General features: G+C 33.4%; 1 protein-coding gene across 1 annotated transcript in view; it reads left to right on the top strand.

Annotated features, from left to right (window-relative positions):
- Positions 1–22,202, top strand: part of LOC108904443 (homeobox protein B-H1-like) — a 106,542-nt gene extending 84,340 nt beyond the window's left edge. Inside the window, exon 3 of the mRNA XM_018707006.1 lies at positions 21,447–22,202. Within this exon, the coding sequence (XP_018562522.1) occupies positions 21,447–21,891 (445 nt within the window). The 3' untranslated portion in view covers positions 21,892–22,202. The remainder of the gene's footprint in view (positions 1–21,446) is intronic.
- Positions 22,203–22,544: the final 342 nt, after the last annotated feature.

Genomic DNA, 22,544 nt, shown 5'->3' on the forward strand with positions numbered 1-22,544 from the left:
AATTTCCTTTTTATCTCAAGGTCTTCAATTTCTGCATATTTAGCCATTACAATCTATCTTTTCTAGTGACAAAATTTACTGACGAAACAACGGCCAGACCAAAGGATTTGTTAAAAAAACATATAACGTAACTAGACTAAGGTTTTCATTAAATCTAATTTCTTCACCAAAATATTCCTAAATTGGTAACGTCTTGCGTTTATTATTTTTTTTCCTTCAATTAGAAAATATCTCTAACATTGAGCACACAAGCGGCAGGTGAAACCAAAACACCGCTTTTTCATTTTCTTTTTGTTACCGATATTCGGATAAAAATATCAACAACATGTAATCGCTTCCACTCGACAACCGAATTTACGCAAATTCTCGTAGTAAATGTAGTAAATAACTTTCCTAATGCGGTATTGTAACACCTAGTTACCCAAATCGTAATTACATGGCTAAATGGCTCCTCAATAGCCAAATAAAATAAATCGCACGGTTTTTTTCTAATTCGAAACGTACGAATGCGGTCCCCTCCGGTTCACTTTGAATAATTACCGATCTGCGAAAAGGTGTATTAAACGTTACTGAAAAGGAGAACGACTGTCCTAATGTAAATATAATGCGAGTAGATGACAGAGAGTACATGCTGAATTACAACCATTATGTCATATTAAGGTATTGTTGGTATTCTAATAGGGTCGAGCCATATTATCACACTCCAATAAGTCCTCTATCGTGGGCATTTTTAATGGTTATTTGTCAACTACGTGAGATTTATTATGAGAATAACATTAGTCGGGTAACAGCCACTTGAGCCAATTCCATTTCTAAAGTGTTTATTGCCTTTAACGTACGTAACCGGTAAAGATTGCGTGTTATGGTTCGTTTCGACAATACAAGAGAGATAAAAAGTCGAAGGGACGGAGCTTGTTATCATGAGTTACTTAATTGCATCACATTACAGATGCAGTTTTATTAAAAATCTCTTCTTGAAAGATAATCATAAACTCCAAGGAAATTGAAATGCTCTAAATGATCAAGCAGCTGTAGATAAGACAAGTTCACTCTACATTGTAAAAAAATTTCACTCAAATTTGACTCAATTTTACTCAATAATGTATCAATTTCTGTCCACACCAGCTTGAATGAAAATTTCCCTCTAATAGTATGACTACAACTGATCCTATTGCATCAGAAATGAGTGAGTTTTACTCAAATTCGAGTTACTGCTATCAGTTGAGTGACTTTTGACTTTATTTTGAGTTATAAAACCAATTTACAGTCGGTTTTTTCTCTAATATGATTTAAATTTAACTACAATGCTCAAAATAATTAGAGGAACACTTATTTAAATCTCAATAACTTTTTTATTTGTAATACTATATAAATCTAATAATGATATCTTAAAGACTAACGTTTTGTTCGAATAAATTTACATTATTATTTACTAAAACAAAACAAATTTACATAATCACTATTGAGACAACAGCGCCAATTCAAAAAAACTACAAGAAATAAAGTGAAGAATCTGTGATCCTGTCTGTATAACATAAAGGTCCTGGTGAGATTTGGTTTACTAATATGTCTTCCATTAGCACGAATTACAGCTTGACACCTCCGTGGTAAGCTTCGGATGAGCCTACGAATGTCTTCTTGTGGTATATTCTCCCATTATTCGATTAGGGCATTTGTTAACTGTTGGAGAGTCTGAGGTGGGTCTGGGCGCCTCCGAACACGCCTATCTAACAAATCCCAAAGATGTTCGATGGGGTTTAGATCAGGACATAGCGGAGGCCAATCCATGGATTGAATCCCGTGATGTTGAAGACATTGCATAAACAGACAATTTGGACCTATACCATAAGCGGCTAGTATAACATGAAGTTCTAGAATGAGATCAATGTACCGTTCAGCGGTTCGAGTCCCTGGAACTATGACAAGATCGGATCTTTCATCAAGACTAATTCCGCCCCAAACCATCACTGACCCACCACCAAATCTTTCGACTTCTTGTATGGTAGCTGAAGAATGGCGTTCATGTGGACGTCGGTATACACGTACTCGACCATCACAACGACTTAAACGAAATCGTGACTCATCTGTGGAGAGTACTGGTCTCCAATATCGAAGTTGTCATGCCACATGCTCACGTGCAGAATGTAAACGAGACCTTATGTGATACGGAGTTAAAATAGGTCTTTCCACGGGTCTTCTTGGTCAGTTTGCTTCTCTCAGTCTATTCCTAACTGTCTGATCGGAAATTTACAACCCATGAGTCGTTCTGAGCCTACTTTGAAGGTCTTTTGCTGTGATTGTACGAGGAGGATAGGATTAAAAACCGTGTCCGTCTTTTATATCTTCCGGTTTCTAAGTAACGATTCCACACGCGATGGATGACAGAAGGGCTTACGCTAAAATCTCTCTTGCAACCTATCGAACACTGGTGCCATACTCTATACTAGCAACAACACGAACGACTTCAACTTCACTTAGATGCCTCATTTTTTACAATTTATGCTGAACTGTCAATATTGTTTACTATTCCAAGGCACAGCATATTTCTAAACTGAAATATTGTATGTTTCACTTTATTTCTTGTAGTTTTTTTGAATTGGCGCTGTTGTCTCAAGAGTGATTATGTAAATTTGTTTTATTTTCGTAAATTTATTCGAACAAAATGTTAGTCTTTAAGATATGCATTATTAGATTTATATAGTATTACAAATAAAAAAGTTATTGAGATTTAAATAAGTGTTCCTCTAATTATTTTGAGCAGTGTATTATTCAGTCATTTTTTACTCTGACTTGGTTTTTAATTAACTCAATATTGAGTGCAAAACTAAATCACTCATAAAGTATTAATTAGGATATACAGTGTTGAAATAAATAGACGCTATACAGCGTGTTCTGCAAATGATGAACTTTAAAATTAGGAGAGATATTGTAAAAATAACTCAAATCTACATTTTTTTTATAGTATATATTAACCCTTAAAGTTTTTTAATGACTTTTTTGAAATATATTAAATTTGTATAATCTTTTAGTAAAAACCATGTTGTTTGAAATTAGGTCTACTAAAGAGTACAATTTACTTAATAAATGTATATTATTAACTTTTGGAGTGGTTTTCTACCAATTTATATTTTCTTGAAATTTTAATTTAAATATCATTGTCATAAACTACTAAACAGTCATGGTGGTTTCAACACAGATTTGTTTTAGAGGCAATAATTTAGGTCTCGATTGGTTCACTGATCGGATAAATAAATTGCCATAATCTATATTGTATATTACAAATACGTAATTATAGATAACAATTTAACTATCCGTTTATTTAACCAAATATTAATCGAGGCTTAACATATTGTCTTTAATTATAGTAACTAAAACAGTGCATTTAAATACAATTTTCACTAGAATAACTAGATACTTGTCCAAATCCAAAGCACACCATACGCCATACTGCCATCCACCACGCCACTGCCATGAAACCTAATGCGACGATGGGAACAGACAAAGACAATGCATTTGGATATTAAAAAGGGTGGAATCACTCTGATTTAGATACAGGTGCACCAAATACGAGTTTACGTGAAGAATTTATTTAAGGAGTAGGAGGATATTTGAGTGAAAGTACTCAATTTTAGTTTAAATAATCACAAATGAGTAAAATGATCAAAATGCCCAATATTGAGTGAAAATGTACTCAATAATTTCACTCAATGGCTTCACTCCGATCCTTTATTGCTTTTACTCACACCGATTTTTTTTCAGATTTCCTGAAACGTTTTTTACTACAGTTCTGATAAATAACTCCAAGTGAATGCGACAAAACGCTTGCAGCATTTCAACAATTATTGCTACACTTTTGTACACGGAATCAACAAAGAAAATCACCAAGATGCACAATCATAGTAATTGTTTTTTAATTTATTCAGTTTATCTTGCATGATGTGGTGCCTTAAAAAAGTGAAATTGCTATTGACCTTACTCATTTTCCCATTAATTACTTCAATGAATAACAAAAACAACTACAAATTGTAAATCTAACACAATTTATTTCGATATGCACAATATAAAATATAGCAAATATTACTGACTTTTACTCATTTACTCGTAAACATCTACTTTTGGTTGGCTTAACAAATAAGCAGTTCACAATTAGCCATGAAAAGGAGTAGATGCTGGATCAAATTTTAAAAGTAAATACAGAAAACCATAGAAGACTAGAAAGATCGAAAAAGGAAACTACAAAAGTAAATCTAAAGCGGGTTGTTAGCGAAGATCATTTACCACAAAGTCATGGATCAATGATCAGAAACGGATTGAAGAAGAAATTATCACCAGCATGTTTTATGAAAAATTTCAGTTTTTGGATATTTTCTGGATAAAAAAGTATGTCTCGCGAAACTAAATTTAGTGCGGATACTTTTCTATCTAAATTATAACGGTGTGTTATAATATAGTTTACAAGACATACATAACAGTTTTACAGACAATAAAGTGGGGATCAATCCAAAAGCTATGCTGTCAAGTTCATCCAGTATTCATTCTCTTTTTATGGAAATATATTTTTCCTGTACAGATATTTTTGTATTTATACCCAAACATTGAAACTGCCAACGTCTTATTCGTTTAACAATGTCAACACCGATTAATTATGCTTTGAATCGGAAGAAATTTATAACTATTGCACCTTAGAATAAAAACTAACTTAACAAAATTGTAATTAAACAAATGCTTTCATAATGCTTGAACTAATTATTTCTTCTACTGTTATCCATTTGTAACGTTGCATTTAAACGTTTCTTTTTATTCCACAATTCACAAGACTCTGATTTTCAAAACTGTAGCAAAATAAATTGAAATAATCCACTTATGCTTAATTTTCTATACACGTGGAAAAATATTTATTTCGTATAGTTCGATAAAAAGTATCCCTACTTTTTTTATGTTTAATAAGTGGTTATGGCAAACTTTCGCATTATATACCAAATGAAATATATATTCACTTGTCGCAATATAACGTTTTCTTACTCCCGATACGCTCGCTGTGCACTCGAGGAAAACAAAATATCTAGAATCCATTCATAAAGGATCAATTTTTCTCAGTAATTAGATATCGAATTGGTAATTCAATGAATAACAAAATAAATGGTTTACTGCATATACTTATTTACTAATTAAATGACCTTATCGCTAACTGTCATTCATGTATCTAAGTTTAATTTATAGTTAGTGCAATAATACATAGCATTAATACAGAACCGAAGAATGTCATTATAAAAAGTACATAGAATAAATATTTAGTCTTTCATAAACTAATCAGATGGTATCATTCATGTTTCTACAGAGACTAGCGTTGTCAAATAAAATTGTTGCTAACCTAAAACAGATTTCTTTGATATATAGAGTTTAGAAGAAAGGTTCTTTTTCACAAAGTCACACTCAGTCATGTAACTGCACATACGTGAAAGTGATACTTGAATGTTGTCTATAAAAAAACGTGTCATTTGCTCATATTACACTAGAGAGCGTTTAGCTGTGTCGACAGATCCCAACGTTTTGAGTGCGTCAGTAAATGTAAATAATTCTTGTATCTCCAATAACAAGCACAGACATTTACATAAAATCACAATTACACTTGACTATTCGTTATAAGGACGACTTGTGAACCATTACTCAATTCCGTGAATTAAGATAAATCAATGTCGTCTTACAAAAATATTCAGGCAGGTATTTGTCATCCAGGCGCCATGGGTAAAAAAATTCGACCAGCAAACAGGATCAGAAAATGTAAAATATGTAATGTTGACACTTGATACTTAGTGGGCAGAAACAAAAGATTTTTTCACTACGTGGTCTGAAGTAGGCAACTATAATTAAAATTATTTATGATAATATCTACATGTACTTTAATAGATAGAGAAAGCGGCAACGATTTTTAAGACAGTTTCTAAGAGCTCTACGATTATATCGTCCTTTTTTGTAAATTAAATGATACTTTAACGATCAATATTATTCAAGTGAATTATTAATAGAAACTCAATAATTTGGATTAAAATTTGGAAGTAATACTTATGTTTCATAGATCACACACTTGGTAAAGTCAATTTTAATACCTGATCCACGAAAACAATATAAATTGGTGTACAGACGATCTAACCATTGATGTGTTTCGAAGATTTTACGGAAAATTGTTCCTTGCTTCTTTCTTCGAAGGCGCAAAGCTCTAACAAAACCGTTGAATCTTTGATATGATAGTGAAAGCTTTACTAATGGTTGAAGAAAACATTGATCTTAAACAATTTATTAATTCACTTATATGAAGCAGCAATCTGAAGGATATTGTACCAAGAAATCAAAAATGTTCAGCAAAGATTAATTATACATATTTGTAAACGAAGCTCCTAATATTAATGATGAAGTTTCATAAAATGAGTGGAGGTGATAGCGAAAGTTCGAACATGCAAAGCTAATATTCCTCAAACATTATTATTGACGGTGAACATGGTCGAAATTAAAAAAAATACACGACTCTTAGGTCGCCAGCAACAATGATCGACTGTTTGCTGACTACCATAATGGAAAATGTTCCGTTCAATCGATATTATTACCTTTGGGCAAATACCTTTGGGCAAATACCTTTGGGCAAATATCTTTGGAAAATACCTTTGGAAAATACCTTTGAGAAAATCCCACTCGAAATTGGTAAGACAACTTGGATTGACCAATCCATAGGAGTATGCTTCTCCACAGATTTAAATAGATGGTTATCTGCAATCATGCTCGCAGATGCGGTTGGAGATGTTTTAAAGTTGAAGATGCACAGTGGCTGGACGTCATCGACGGCGGCTGAATTTTACGTAGAACAATCAGTTCGAAATAAAATTGGGATATCAAATTAGACTGCGACAGCCAAGGAAAAAGTCTCCAAGATTTGGCACTGCCTAATATACTAATTCCAAGAAGACCCCTGCATCACTTTTTTAGAATTAACCGCATTCGACACGCGAATGGCGTTCATTGTAGCAGCTTGCAATGCATACTGTGTTTTGCGTTATGAAGGCCTGTTTCTTCGTAAGTGTATCGTCTTGTGCATTTTCAGTGTAATTTCTTACTAAAATAAATGAATAAGGTGAGAAATAAAAGCAAAGTAAACATTTTTCTGACAATTTTGATACGATAATTTTAGCAACAAAAGCGAAATACCAATATCGTTAGGTAATATTCAATAAAACCACACCGATTCGTTTTTCGACAATTTTGTTCTACAATTGTGGATGTTTGCGTATTTCCTATACAGGCTGTTACAAATTCGCTTCTCACTACAGGGATCTCAGAAACGGTAAGAGATTTATAATAGCTTAAATGGAGGCAAAGTTGCATAATCAGGACTTTATGCCTCTAAAAAATGAAGGCTAACATGTTTAGTTTTCGAAATACTTGAAAAAAATCGAAATTTTGGAAATTTTGTTTCATTTCAGCCTTGTTTGAGGTGATATTGAAAAAAGAAGACTTTCTCATAGCAACTTTTTGCCTCTATCGAATGGCATAATCAATTTTTATTTGTAACATTTTGTCTCTCCAGGACCATCATCAACTTCATTTTTTTGATGACATATGACCCTGGAAATTTTATTACATTTTTTGCAAGCTTTCATGACCCCCAATACTATACTGCCTCAGTCTGAACCAGCTTCAGACATTTTGCCTCGAAAAATTCTTCTTCAATGTATTCGTTTCAAATGTATCTAAATTTTTTATAAAAATTGATTGTGCCATTCGATAGAGGGATAGAAAAAGTTGCCATGAGAAGTGTTCTTCTTTTTTCAATATCATTTCAAACAAGACTGAAATGAAACAAAAACGGATTTCCAAAATTTCAGGTTTTTTTTTAAATACTTCAAAAACTAATCATGTTAGCCTTGATTTTTTTGGAGGCATAACGTTGGTCCCCTGATTATGCAACTTTGCCCCCATTTCAGCTACTTCGTATCTCTTACCGTTCCCGAGATCTCTGTAGTGACAAGCGAATTTGTAACAGCCTTTATAAATGCTTCACTACCGACACAATAACTTTTTTTAATAAATTCTTCTCTGCATATATTACGAAATTAGTTTAAAAACAGTTTATTTGTTGTATATAAACAACGCTCGTCATCAGCGACGGCGATATTTTAAATACCTAGTCGACCGTCGTGCCTTACATTTTATGTCACCAAGTCCATTTAAAACAATGGGGGCTATTTTTTTGGTAAATCTATAAAGCATATAACGCTGCACTGTTCTGGAAGATGAAATATTGGCAATTTTAACATTACAACAGCAGAAAAATATTTTAGACAAATATTTAAAAAAAAAAATTAGAAACAACCCCATCCATATTCATTCTTTGTCACGGTTTTTTTGATTTCCGCTTTTTTCTATCAAGTAAATTAGAACCATTTGCTCGTCACTTCCTGAGAGAAATTTTACGTTTTCGCGCAAAAAGAACAAACCGGATCGAACAGCGTTTACGAACAAGACACGCGCTTAAAAAACTTAAAAACTTGAGATTTTCCAGATAGTACGCGTCGGTCTCAAAGCGGACTTTTTGTCGCGCAGATCCCTTTCGGTCCGGAGACACTCGCTGCTCCTGAACAAACACCGAAAACCACACAGCCGCAGACCATTAAAAGCTATTGAAGCGTTTTACGAGAACTTAGCATGACAAATCTTTACGACTGCAATGGAGTGATATAAAATTTGCATTCCGAATGGGAACTATAAAATCATTAGGGCAGAGTTTTGATTTATGGACGCGCACTTAGGAACGTAATTTATTTCGAGTAGGGCGGGGGGCGAAGGGGTTGCCCGATGGGGTGCAACGGCCCGCCTGTGTTAACAATGTTGCGTGCTCTTCCCGGTAGCCCGACTACCGAATTCTACATTTACAAGATGTTCCGTTGCGGTGTGGTGTAATTAACTTGCTGGGGACTCCGGACCGTAAAAAATATGCGGTGTAGTAAAACCCATTCAATTTCCATTGAGCGTAGTTAGTACCTGATAGAATACCTGCCACCACAATAAACTCTTCGACTGTGTGCTTGTGTTCAATTTATGGTCTGTTCGGTTTAGAGGCCTTATTGATTGGGGGTACGGGTATTCTTTCGCGTGAGCGCTCGAATTATGGGTGTTTCTGCCCGTTATTACAACAATGAAAATTTAAATTACATATAATATAGGTGAATCCGATATTTATTAGGGATAATTCGATCGATAATGCCAAGTGTACTTTCTCGCCTACGGATAATCAGCGTGTTTAGCTTTTCAAAGCTGTAAAGCAATTTTCTTCAATACCCCAGTTTTATTTGAAGGAGTTTTGTGATTTTTTTTACTATTATAGGAACAGGAAGGTAGACGCGTTTGAATATAGAATGTTATTCGCACCATTATCAAAGAGAATCAAAGAAGTTAGTTGCTGCTGTCGAAATTTAAACCTACAGTCAAAAAAGAAATAAGAATTAATATGTATATTGGTTCTTTTTTTATATGTTTTTATTTGTCATCCCCTTAGCGAAATATCAGATAAGTCCAATTAAATAAGCCTTTAAATCGAAATTGTGGTCAACTTGCCTGAATTTTTGATATGAGTTAGTTTGAGGTATAATATATAAGTGACAGTAATTTTTTGTTCAACCCCCGGCCGAGGGTGAAAAAAGATAAAATAAAGGGGTTTTTCAAGATAACTCAAAAGGGATAAGGGCTAGAAGAAAAAGGTTCTTATAAAAGTTGTAAAACATACAATTCTACATAAAAATGACCTCTTGACTTTTTTTGTACTATTAAAATTAACAGAGTTAGGAAGGCTAGAAGTTAAGGGAAAATTCCAGAAATTTAAAAAATCATAAGCAGAAAAATGAATGAATTTTGTAATTTTTTTTTCAATCTACTCTAAAAAATGTAACCTTTCTTTTCCGAGAAATAGATATATTTTTTAATTTTTAATAAGAAAGTTATAACAATATCAAAGTTGTTCATCCCATAAATAGAGATTTTAACGAAAACCCCGAAACAGGTCAATCTAATTTTGTCAATTTGTTTATATAAATCATATTTTTAATTCTTTTTGAGTTGATAATATGAATTTTTTATAAATAAAAAATATAGTTTTTCTGAAACAAAAAATAAAGGTAGCAACCTCCAAACACGGAATCTCTTGCGAAATATTTGTTTTTTATAATAAGTAATTTCCATTTCGTTTCAATTCAAAATATTGATTAGTACCCCAGATATTTAGAAAAATCTGTTTTGGGGGATAAACTTTGAGGGTGTTTCGGTGCCATTAGTGCGACAAAGCAAACGTGATTTTTTATCTTTGTCCTGGCAATGTCGTAGGAGCTAAATAAAATTCGAAAGAAAAAAAATAAATAAATTTGCATGTCTAAAAAACAAACGTAAAAAAAATTTCGAAGCCAACTTTTCATTATTTTAAATAATCAATCGAATGGCAAGAAAAATATTGTTTAAATGTTAAATTATTAAAACTGACGATAAAAAATTTGAAATTGTTATAACTTTCTCATTAAAAATTAGATTGAAAAAAAAATTACAGAATTCATTCATTTTTCTGCTTTTTATGATTTTTTAAAATTAAATAGTACAAGAAAAAGTCAAGAGGCCATTTTTATGTACAATTGTATGCTTTACAACTTTTATAAGAAACTTTTTCTTCTAGCCCTTCCCCCTTTTGAGTTATCTTGAAAAACCCCTTTATTTTATCTTTTTTCACCCTTGGCTGGGGGTTGAACAAAAAATTACTGTCACTTGTTGTTATAATATACCTCAAACTAACTCATATAAAAAATTCAGGCAAGTTGACCAAAATTTCTATTTAAAGGCTTATTTAATTGGACTAACATACCATGTTGAAAAGTAAGTACAAATAATGTACCGTTTGTATAGCAAATATTTGATGTCAAGTAAAAGCGCACTTTTGAATGTATCGATATGCATCATCCACACGATACGGCATTTGTTTTCCTTGACAAATATGTGTACTCCTACAAATCTACGCTCATTTGTCAAATACAAAGCAAATAACCCCTCCATCTTCCAAATAGAAAATTTTTGAAGGTCAAGTGAACATTCGTTCTGTTTTAATTGTACTGATACAGAGCAATATTAGCTGTCTTTGATAGTTCGCTTACTCTAAAGGAATATGTGTAGTAAGTACACATCTTAGTAAATCTACACATGTCTATTTTCCCCTGCACATACGACCCTGTTAACTGTGTTCTAATTTCCAATTTCTCCCAATAATACCGACAAATATTTTATAATTTTAATAAATAAATAACAGAGTTACTACCTTTTATTTTAGTGGCCTCTAAGTATTATCCAACATATCTTGAAAGCTTTTGGGTAATTATTCCTCATTGTTTTTTACTTTTCGTTGTTTTGCCCTGTCCCACCTCTAGATGCTTGTTATTCGATTTTCAGCACCTGGACCAAAACATCGGAAATATTCTTACATTCAGTTAACTTTAATCCTTAACATATCTCAGAGTCTTAAAGATCATCAATGGAACTACTCACCGCTTATGAAACTCTACAGGTGCCCCATATTACTAAAAGATTTCTTCGAACTGTTGTACCTGGTAGACAGTTCGCAGATGTACTTCATCATAGATATTTCATTTCTATTGCAGTCTTTAGAGTTTGATAATATTTTTGTTTGTCTTCAGCTGCTGTACTTAATACCTTCGTAGCGTATCCTCCTAAAGCTACTATGAAGGCTGCTGCCTTCTCTTCCTCGGGCCAGTTATTTGCCATGTTGGCTGCTTCGAACTGTTATAGGTACAAGATCCATATCTATGATACACTTCCATCAAAGGTTGGCGTTCTAATTCTTGAGAAAGGAAGAGGATTATCTTCAGCCTTAACAACTTCTTTTGCGGAAATATATTACACTTCCTTTGACGACTCGGACTTTGTCTTGCATCTCACTTCTAAGTCGAGTAATTTCTTCAGACTTATTTAATTTATAGATACTTAATTTATTCTAATTCTTATTTTCCTGCAAATTCTTGTTGTCCTATAAATTATTTCTTGCTTCATCCTGGTTGTTCTTCATTTCATCCTCTTTTATATTCTTGATATTTCTCGGACTTCGAAACCATCTCGAATCAAATCAAATATAGGCCAAAATGTTCTAGAAAATGTCAAAGTAAAGGTATTACAAAAACTGGTACATTAACAGTCGATCACTAACTTAAGAAATCAACAAAGCAAGTGAGCTTCTGTAGCAATACTATTTCACTATAAATGTGAAATTTTATTTATGTCTAGTTCTCTTCTTCATTTGTTTTTTATTTTCAAAATGATTACGTGAATATCAACTTTTGATTTTATATATTTTTCGAAGTAGGCTAAATAAATACTTAGTCATACACCAAACTACACAGTATGCACTCGACTATCTTCTCTTTCAGGTAACCGTGAAGCGGATGTTTCAGTCTAGCTAGAACAAAAGTAAAAAGTGGCGTACCCGCGGCGTCGGAGCCGCTACGCATGTTAACAGACAGACCAAATTTAGGGTATTATTATAAGGAGATTAGCGTGGAAAGTGACAGTCACGGCGTAATAGGGTGGGCGTGGTGCCCAGCTTGTATTTAATCAACTTTCGGAAGAGGGTGAAAAGCGAGGGGTAGACGGCGGGGCACTTGGGTACTTTGTTGGTTGGAATTGCCTAAATCCGAGATATGCGATCGCTTCTTCTGTTCATCAGCAAACGATTAATAGCGATTTTGGTGTGGAATTTATTAATATACGGATTACCAATTCAAATAGTAATTATCTTTTTCGTGTAAAGTGTATGTGTATGAACTTACCCAATTACCATAGTAATAATACTCTTCCTTGACGAAAATTTTATTGCAGATTACACCAACTGTGTTAATTTCATCAGTTTCCAACTGTTTTATAAATTGCCTTAGAGTCGCGTGACATGTTATTTTGGAACTAACTAACTAACTGTTTCCTACTTCCTAAAAGACACGTGGAAGAATTGCATTTCTTTCAACAATCTGAATAATGAAAACTAATGTTTGTAGGTAATACGTTACAATCGACAGCATCAGCTATTATGATTTTTCATTTGTAGACAAACAAGGAAAATCAAAGTAAGTAACTGATATACTGTGGTGGAAACACGCTTCATTACAACGCTCGCTATAATGAGAAAGAAAGAAATTGATATTTTTTATAATAAATAAACTATGCTCGCTCAATTCAAGTCGTAAAAAGGCATAGCTGTAGATTTTACTTCTTCGTCTAACAGCAGTAAAGGTTCTTGTCTTTTTGTATTACGCATTGTTCTCTGTAGTCCAGGAGTAGTCAGCAGTGCATATACGTCAGAAAACATCAGTATGAAAAGGAAGTACGGCCAAAAACAACAGATTTCCATCCAGGGGTGAAAAACATCATCTGCAAAACCTTACTCGATCTTTCAAATATTCTGCTTTCAGCCCTTCAATTCAAACTTGGCTTCTTGGCTTTAACATTTCGTTAAAGCTTTGGACAAGTTTTGGATATTTAGGAGAACAGTGTCCGGAAATATGTGATGCTAAACTGAAAGAAGGTATTTTCGACGGTCATTTATCACAAAAATGAATGCTACTGAAAGAATTGCTTGGCTACATTTCAAGAAAGTTGAGAATTTTCTGGGGAATCATAAGAGTGAGGATTATTAGAATTTCGTTGAGGAATTGTTGGAAAACTTCAAACAGTTGGATTGCCTAATGAACTTGAAATTGTATTTACTACATTTTCATCTTGACTACTTTCTGGAGAAGCTCAGAGACTATGGCGACGAACAAGATGAACAGTTTCACCAAGACATCAAGGAAATGGAGCGACGGTACCAAGCAAGGTGGGATGTTAATATGATGGATACATTGGATGCGTAAAAGGGAAAACGAGCCAAAAACTCAGAAAAGAAAAAGAAATCCGTTGAATGGATCGTTTGAAAATAGAGTTCATTACAAAAGGAAAAAGAAGTAAAAGAAACATCAATTCTTATCTGAAAACGATGTTCGCATCTTCGAATATCCTCATCCTTCGCTGATAACAAATGGCTGAAGTTCCACTGAAGTTGTTAACTTTACAGGGTACCTATAGAAATACTGGAGGGTGACAGAGTGATTACGAATTTGGATTCAACAATTTACATTCAAATATGCTTCTGCAGTAACTTATATTGTCTTTTTATAATTGTTGCTAGAGTGAGAATTTTCATATTTTAGTGGTTTTTCGTCATTTTCAGTCGGTTTCTTCAATTATACCCAATGCTGATCCCTCCCAAAGCGAGATTTTCCGAATTTTCTCTATTTAAAGGCTATTTCACGATTTAAAAAAATGGAGGGTGGTAGAGCAATCCCGGATTCTGTTTCAAAATATATAACATAGGTCTAATGTTTAAAACAAGCCATCTTTCTTTTTTTGTGTATCTGTGTTATTTAACTTTAATTGATTGTATTATATTTTATAAAAAAATTATAGCAGTTTTTAAAATCCATGAAGCAGACACTGACCTATTCAATTCTTTTTGATAAATACTACTATAGTGAAATTAAAGTATCTCTTTTGTTTAAAAAAATGCATTATTCAAATATGAATAAATTTTACCTATTACCAAAGTTAAAAACAAATTGAAAAATAAAATAGTTTTCGATTTAATTCAGAAATAAAAAATTATAGAATTTGACCTGTATCATATATTTCTTCCCTGGTAAATAAACGGTCAATCATTCATATTCAGTTTACCAACAGTCAAAAATTGATTTTGTTCCAAACAGCCCTGTTAAAATTATATCGAAAATCCCACAGTTTTACCTTGTTTTTGTAGGTTTTACCTATCCCTATACCTGTTTTCAGTTTGTTAGGAGGGTGCACCACCCGCTCCGACCTTAGAGATCTCCAATTAAGGTAATGACCATGTTGCCATCGGCACATTTTCAAAAACAAAGTAATTTGGCAGTTGCCAGAGACACTTTAGCCGGATGAAACGGCACTTTCCGAACCCGTACTTTTTTTCTCGTTATTGATTTAAGAAAATTAAAAACCACTTTTGCAAATTACTATTCTTGTTTGAAACTAATACCGGTATCCGCTGAGTCATTATTTGAACTCGGGATTAGTTCGGAAAATTAAGTTTTGGCGTCAAAAATAAATACCGTCTAGAAAAAAATTTCACAGTTGTCGCTATGCTTTGTTAGCTAAGTAAACGAGACAGTCACACTGTATTACGAAGTTAAAATCCTTTTAATTCGTTTAAAATTAATAGTTTTTTGTTGGAAAAGAGTTAGGGCACCGAAATCTATACGCTCTTTCGGCGTTTTAAGGCTTCGTAATGATACAACACTTCTATTGAGTGCTTTTTTGTTTACGTGAAATAATGGTGTAGTTGGTTAAAGCTGACGTAATTGAAATATTCTGTACTGTGTCGGAAACTGTTGATTCACCACCATTAAATACAATCATATAGTAAAATCTAAACTAAATAAACTTTAAATAACACGAAGGTTTTTAAAAACATTTTAATGTAGCTAAAATGTAATCAGTGTTTTCCAATTTTTTACAAAGTATTTAATCACACCACAGAAATGAGACAGTAAGAGAAGATTATAAAATATTACGTTTAGCCAAATTACCGTAGCAATATTAGGAGAGATACTGGGTGTTAAAATACGGACTGTCTTACGTGAATATTACAGAGACTACTTCGATTTGAATTTGTTTAAGTTTTCTAGCAATTTCACAGCCATCTTCGCAAGAAAGACCGTCGAAAAATTAAAAGAAATAGATACAGGGAAGTGTAATATGGATAGATAGAGAGTAAAATTCTACAACATATCTTGATTAAATATACAGGGTATTCCATTTACAAAAACCAAGTTTTGGCGGCACGAAGTTGAGCGAAATTGGACAATAAAATTTCACCTCCCTGTGTACAATTAAACAGTTTTTAAAGTAACTGTACGAAATTATAGATAACCCCTATCTTCCTCCCAAATATCAATAATTCAGCTTGCAAGATGTAAAAAATAGACAATTTTGAATTAGACTGTCGTTAAACAGGTATTTTTAATAAAATTAAAATATCTCGAAGACCATTAGAGAAATATATTGCAAAGCTTGTTAAGTCCCCCTAAAGTGACGCGTAGAATCCAAATATGCAAAAGTATACAGAGTGTTCCAAAATAAGCAAGTAGATGGCAACTTCCAGTATAACCGGAAGTGCTACAATGAAACAATGGTACTATTTTATTTAAAGAGAGCACACCAGAAACCCCAATGCCTAAATTTTCAGAATTGAAATCGAAGTAGTCTCTGAAATATTCTAATGGGCCGTCGCCGTTGCCGCAAGACAGCCTGTATACAATTTTTTGAAAATTTCTAGTAACTTTCTGTTCCCAAGATATTGGTAAAATTTCAGAATTTTAATTTAATTTAAGAAAACCTCCATTATATATATTTTAGAAACGCAAAATGATTTTCAGATAGTAACTAATTAATATCTAGTAGGTATACTACAACCACTAAATGCTTTATATGAAGCTATAATAATAAAATAATGAAACCTATTTTAATGTTTATTGGCATAATTTATAAAACTTTACTTGAACTGAACTTCTTTATTCTGAAATATAAACTGATAAGCAATTTACTGTCTTCAAATTTAAATTGATGAAATAAAACTACACTTCCTGAAATTAAATAAAATGATCTGAAATACAGTTTTCAATAATACACCCAGAAAAGTTGTATATTAGACACAAAATGTGTTTGGTTGTTGGCATCTTAACAACATTCATCTGGAACTTCACACAAATCCTCGAGAAAAAAATCAATAAAATTATCACTCTCTTGCGCAACACCATCGATCAATAAACTATTAACTACCCAATAAATTAGGATACACCTCGCGCGGTTTCGGACAATTTTACGGGCCTATAAATTTCGTACGGATTTCTTCATCTTGTCCCACGGAAACAATTAACGCGACTAATGTAACAATCTCAGTTATGTTGAAAATCTGGTTGCTTTACAATGTAAATTCATTCATATATTCTCGCAATAAAACCTTATAAAAATGTTAAACGGTTTTTAATGGCCAGAGGCGATCGTAGGAATTCTTAATATCGGGAACGCGTGTTGAAACCGATTTAATCTCGACTATAATATTTATATAATTGTTATTTACGTGTAAAAGATGTGTCATTGAAAATTGTATTATATGCGGCGGTTCTTTGTTATTAAGAGACTCGATCCAGACGCGGTGAATCATTTTAATATGTCCTATGTGGGCTTCGTTAAGATCGTTAGGTTCGCCGATGATTATAATCACAAAGCAGTTTCTCAGAAACTCCTGACGATCTCGGTTCACCGTAACCTCAGATAACAGTTACCTCGACTGAGTGTTTCAACGCGATTGTTGCATTCATTATTCCCAATTGGATATTGCTACAATTATGGATAGAGGAAGTGTAAGATTCTTGTTCAGTTTAGAAAATAATATAATTTCACAAAGATGTGTGTCAGAATTAAAGATCGGAAATATTATTTAAACAAAAACTGACACCACCGAGCCATTGTATAATAACATATACATATCTGCCACTGATCTGAAGCTTCGCATCGATCAATTTATTCGATACGTATCTAGAGGCACGCCTTCCTTGTTAATATTGCGTATCGTGAGCGCAGCTTGACTATAGATTTAGCCTATTTCTGCTAGTAGAACCCGTACTAGTATAGATTACTACTCTTTATGTCTGATAAATCGCCACAAAGTTTCCGGTCTCTATACTCGACGGCCGAAATTATAGATAGTGATTCATCGCTAGCTCTTGGACTAGTAAGGAGGATGAGGCGTGCGGGGATCGAAAATCCATAGGCGTGTATACGTAAAAGGCAACAAGATGTAGAAAATATGGAAAAAATATAATAAAACATAACATCTATTATTTTTAGAGGTTTTATCGAGAAAACTTCAAAAATATTTTAGTAACATTTTGTTTTTAAATTTTAAGCGTTTTCTATCAAACGATGCCCTCTTGGGCGTCGATAACCCACCACCACCCGGCTTACGCCGCCGCAAAATATTGTAATGTTTACTATTAATATATTTATTTAAGTAGGTACTTACATATTTTATAATAATTATCTCACGAATATTATCACTTTCACTTCACTGCCACATAATCACTTCACTATTAATATATTTAAATACTTACATATCACATTATTCACATTATATATTTCACATATCACTATTGCTATCACTATCACTAGAATCATCTTCACCCAAATGAATAATGACTGGTTCTATGAATACTTCTACCGTTGTATCAAGATCCCACATACGTTGTTCCTCTTTCTGTGCATGTCCAATACACTTACACCATGTTTCAGCAGTGACGTGATTAATAGCATCCTGTAATAATAATTTCACGTCGTTTATTTTAATGGTGGTGTTTTTTCGTGCGATTTCATTCTTTATTTGTGCCCAAACCAACTCAATTGGGATTAATTCACAGTGGTATGGCGGTAAATGGAGTACACGAATTCCTCGATCTTTGACCATCTCATCCACTACATACTTAATGTATTGACCTTTTTCTATTTGGACAATTTTTAATAATTGTACTTATAGCATGGTTTCTGTATATTCAATATTTTTCGATTGTAACCAGTCCATAATATTTCCTTTTCTCCATGCTGATGTCGGTAACATTTCAACTCTTCTACTATGATATGATCAAACATATGAGATATGAGATATGATAAAACATATTCAAACCATTTTACAAACCCGTCGCTGTTCATATCTTCATGATAATCTCCCGTTTTTCGTGACTCAAATACATGCAAACCATTTTCTAAAAATCCCGTATCGCTTCCAATATGTGTTATAATCAATCTTCGTCCTTTTCCAGAAGGTGCCTTTAATCCAGTAGAAAATCCATCTAAAAATGCTTGTCTCTTACTCTTAACATTACCATCCTGCCAAACTTTTGATACAGTATGACTTTCGTTCTTCTTACCAGATGCACGAAGTTCTCTTATTTTTTCTAAGTATTCTCTTCGCCATACCACAATTTCGTCTTTTTCAACGAGCATACTATTCCGATTCCGTTTCAAATATCGAAAATTCATGTCACGCATTATTCTTCCAAGAACCTTATCAGAGAAATTAGGAATATCATCATCTTCAGCTATTGCAGCTTGAATTTTCTTTATCGTTGGTATTTCATTTCTAAAGAAAAATCCATGAATTTTCCTACGTATGGAGTATTTCACGTCAACGTCGACTTCTATTTTCTTCCTCCCTCGTGTTTCCACTTTTTTCTTCTTTGGAATCACTTCTACACTATTTTTTATGGCACGATAAACAGTAGCAACGGATACTTTTGTCAACGAACTACACATATCAACAGCTTCACTTACACTTGTGTGTAGTTCACTTAGAATTTCGCGACCGAATTCCTTTATACACGTTTTTTACCATTATTAACTCCGCATCGCATAGGTTAGGGCGTTTATGAGCAACAGACCGTTTGCTACAACCGGCACTTTGATCCATTTTAATTATTATTCCTACGTTTTAAAACATCCCGATTGTATTTTTTTAATTTGTAAATTTACTATAGTCACGGAATATGCAAACCCTCGCGCGCGCTTATAGTTTGACGTTTCTGACTACGGCTAACTCGAATTCTACGTACGTCCGTTTACACCCATTAAAAAGAGCATTTCCCTATCTGTAATAAGTGCGATAAACAGAGATAGGAAATAAATCGCGTTCAGTGTAACTCAGTCTATGACTGTTATAGATCCTATCGATGTGAAAAGAGAGCGGCACATCATTTAACATAAGCAAATAATATTGAACCGTTATAAAAATCATTTTAAGTTTTATACACTTTACGGTAATAGTGTTTCTATATTATGTTTGAATCACTATGTATATTTTCGGCCGTCGAGTATAGACATAATTTACCATGAAATATAGTATGGCAGAGCGAGTAAATGGAAAGTTATTTTCCAATAAAAATATTTTTTATATTTTTCACTTAAAAATTTCCAAACGTCTACCTTGTTATTTTCGAATCTTCTAATCATGCAACATTATGGTTTTACAACGTGTGCATTATATTAGTTTTTATATCATCGAGGTGCAACAAAAGGCTTAGTTTTCGATTCAGTTTAAACAAACTTTAAACATTTTAAGACAAATATTTCTACCTCGAAAATTTTATTAAATGTTACAGTTTTGTTCATAATTAAATATACAAGATGTACTTTAGCTGTGAAACAATATCTAAACATTGTATATCCATTTTATTTTACTGAATTTTTAATATTAAATACATATAATTTCGTCCTATTGCTTTACCAAATGAGGTATCTGTCATCATTGAAGTGACGTCATATGCGGAGTGTTGAGGCTTTATTATTCTAAGGGACAAGAATAGCTTATTTATTAGAAAATATGAAGTTTCAAAAAGTAACTTTTAATGACAGTTCAGTAATAAACATTGCTAATATGTCATTCTACTCGTATTCTATCACCCTCTAATCAATATAATCTGCAAAATATAGCAACTAAAATGAAGTTAAGTAAGTAGCACAATTTGATAAATTGCAATAATTTTACTTAACATATTAGCTATACACTATACAGGGCTTGTATAAATGATGCAAATATATTTTGTGCAAATAGAATATTTTTGTAATACTTACCGACTTACCACAGTACTATTGAAAGTACGTTATATACATCCTCTACAAAATTTTATACACACTGTAAAATTGTTAATATCAATATTCCTCGATAATTTACATTACACATTAAGAGTGCTTATAGAAAAATCTTAACTGTTTACAATGATTCATTTGGTATGGAAAAGCCAGATTTATTCGCATAAAATCCGGGTTTTTTTGCTTTGGAAAAATTTAGTATACCGATACACGAATGTTTTTTTTTAAACGTATATTACGACCCAAACCAATAAGTCCAACGTCTTCTATTTCTTCTAATATTCAGAAACATGTAGTAAAAATTCCTAAAGCTGCTTTACTTTAGAATATATTCTTTGAAATACTTTGGCATTGGCATTTTGTTTAAGAATATTTGTATATGACATTAGTAGGCTCAACATTTCACGTTACTAGTTTTAAATCTTTCTTCTATCTCAATACAACAGTCACGAAATCCATTCTCTACTTTAGATCAATCTCACACTTAACTACAGTAAATAAGCAAATTCAATTTATTGTTTACGTATGCAAATCATTTAAACATGCCACCTCTTCATCCTGTTGTAGCCACGTTAACCATTTGAATATCGTAACATACTTATCACGTAGCAATATCTCAACAACAATATCACAATACCGTTTCTTTGTTCCAGGACGAAATGGAAACGCCAAACAGCCGTCGGCCTGGAACTCCTAGCCGAAGCTGGTAACTACGCGGCCTTCCAAAGGCTGTATGGAGCCCCAGCTTACGGTTGCTGGTACCCCCCACAGACGGCTGGACCTACGGCAGCGCCAAGCGCGGCGGACATCTACTACAGGCAGGCAGCAGCAGCCGCAGCTGCCACCTTACAGAAACCTTTACCCTACCGACTATATCCACCAGGTATGGGCCTTGGGATCCCAGGTCCCAGCGCACATTTAGGCTCCCTGGCAGCTAGCAGTTCCCTGAGCACGTTGTCTAGTTATTATTCTAGCCAAACCCCACCTGACGGACCTTCGCCGAGGTCGCCCAGTCCCGACACCCCTCTAGATCCCGGTTCACCAGGTACGGGAGGCAGAAGGTCGCCTTCCGAAGACGAAGACACGATTCACGTCTGAGGAGGGCGCGGCGGCGGTTTCGATATTGTGATATAACTTGTACTATAGCTGGACTTGTTAATTTATTTTGCGCTTTTAAGTGTTGTGTAGACTCGTAAGAGATGTATAGATGAGTACGGACGATTTTTGTAATTAGACAACTGTCGTAAATGCGGGCTTTATGTAAATTTTATCAACATTCCACACGACGATCCGCCCTAGGGGCATGTATTATACTGTAATGAGAGACGTATGTTGTATATGGTTTTTATTTCCTTCTGTTTATTTTGCTCGATGAGTATGTTTATTCATGTTAAATTAGAAAATATAGAATAAAGGACTTTAAGTTTTTATTACCAAGACTCGCCTTTTATTTCTCTAATATTGCAAGTAGTACAGTTGAACACAAAAAAAGTTTCCTACCTAAAATGTTTAAGTAAGTTAAACAAAACCAGTGGAACCCAGTTTTATAAAGAGGCGTAAGCAGTCTAAAAGCTAGTCCTTCTGGACGCAAAATGCCAAGATTTTTATCCGAATTTCACAGTTTTACAAAACGCAGATTTCAAATAATGTAATGGGAATTTAAGGTTGTTTCTTTCCCACCTTTTAGTTATTTACTTTTAAGTGGTTTCCTTGAAGTGAAATTTTATACAAAAACATTTTGGTTCTGTTAT

This window comes from Anoplophora glabripennis, unplaced genomic scaffold, assembly GCF_000390285.2.
Source record: "Anoplophora glabripennis isolate ALB-LARVAE unplaced genomic scaffold, Agla_2.0 scaffold133, whole genome shotgun sequence".
NCBI classification, from domain to species: domain Eukaryota; kingdom Metazoa; phylum Arthropoda; class Insecta; order Coleoptera; family Cerambycidae; genus Anoplophora; species Anoplophora glabripennis.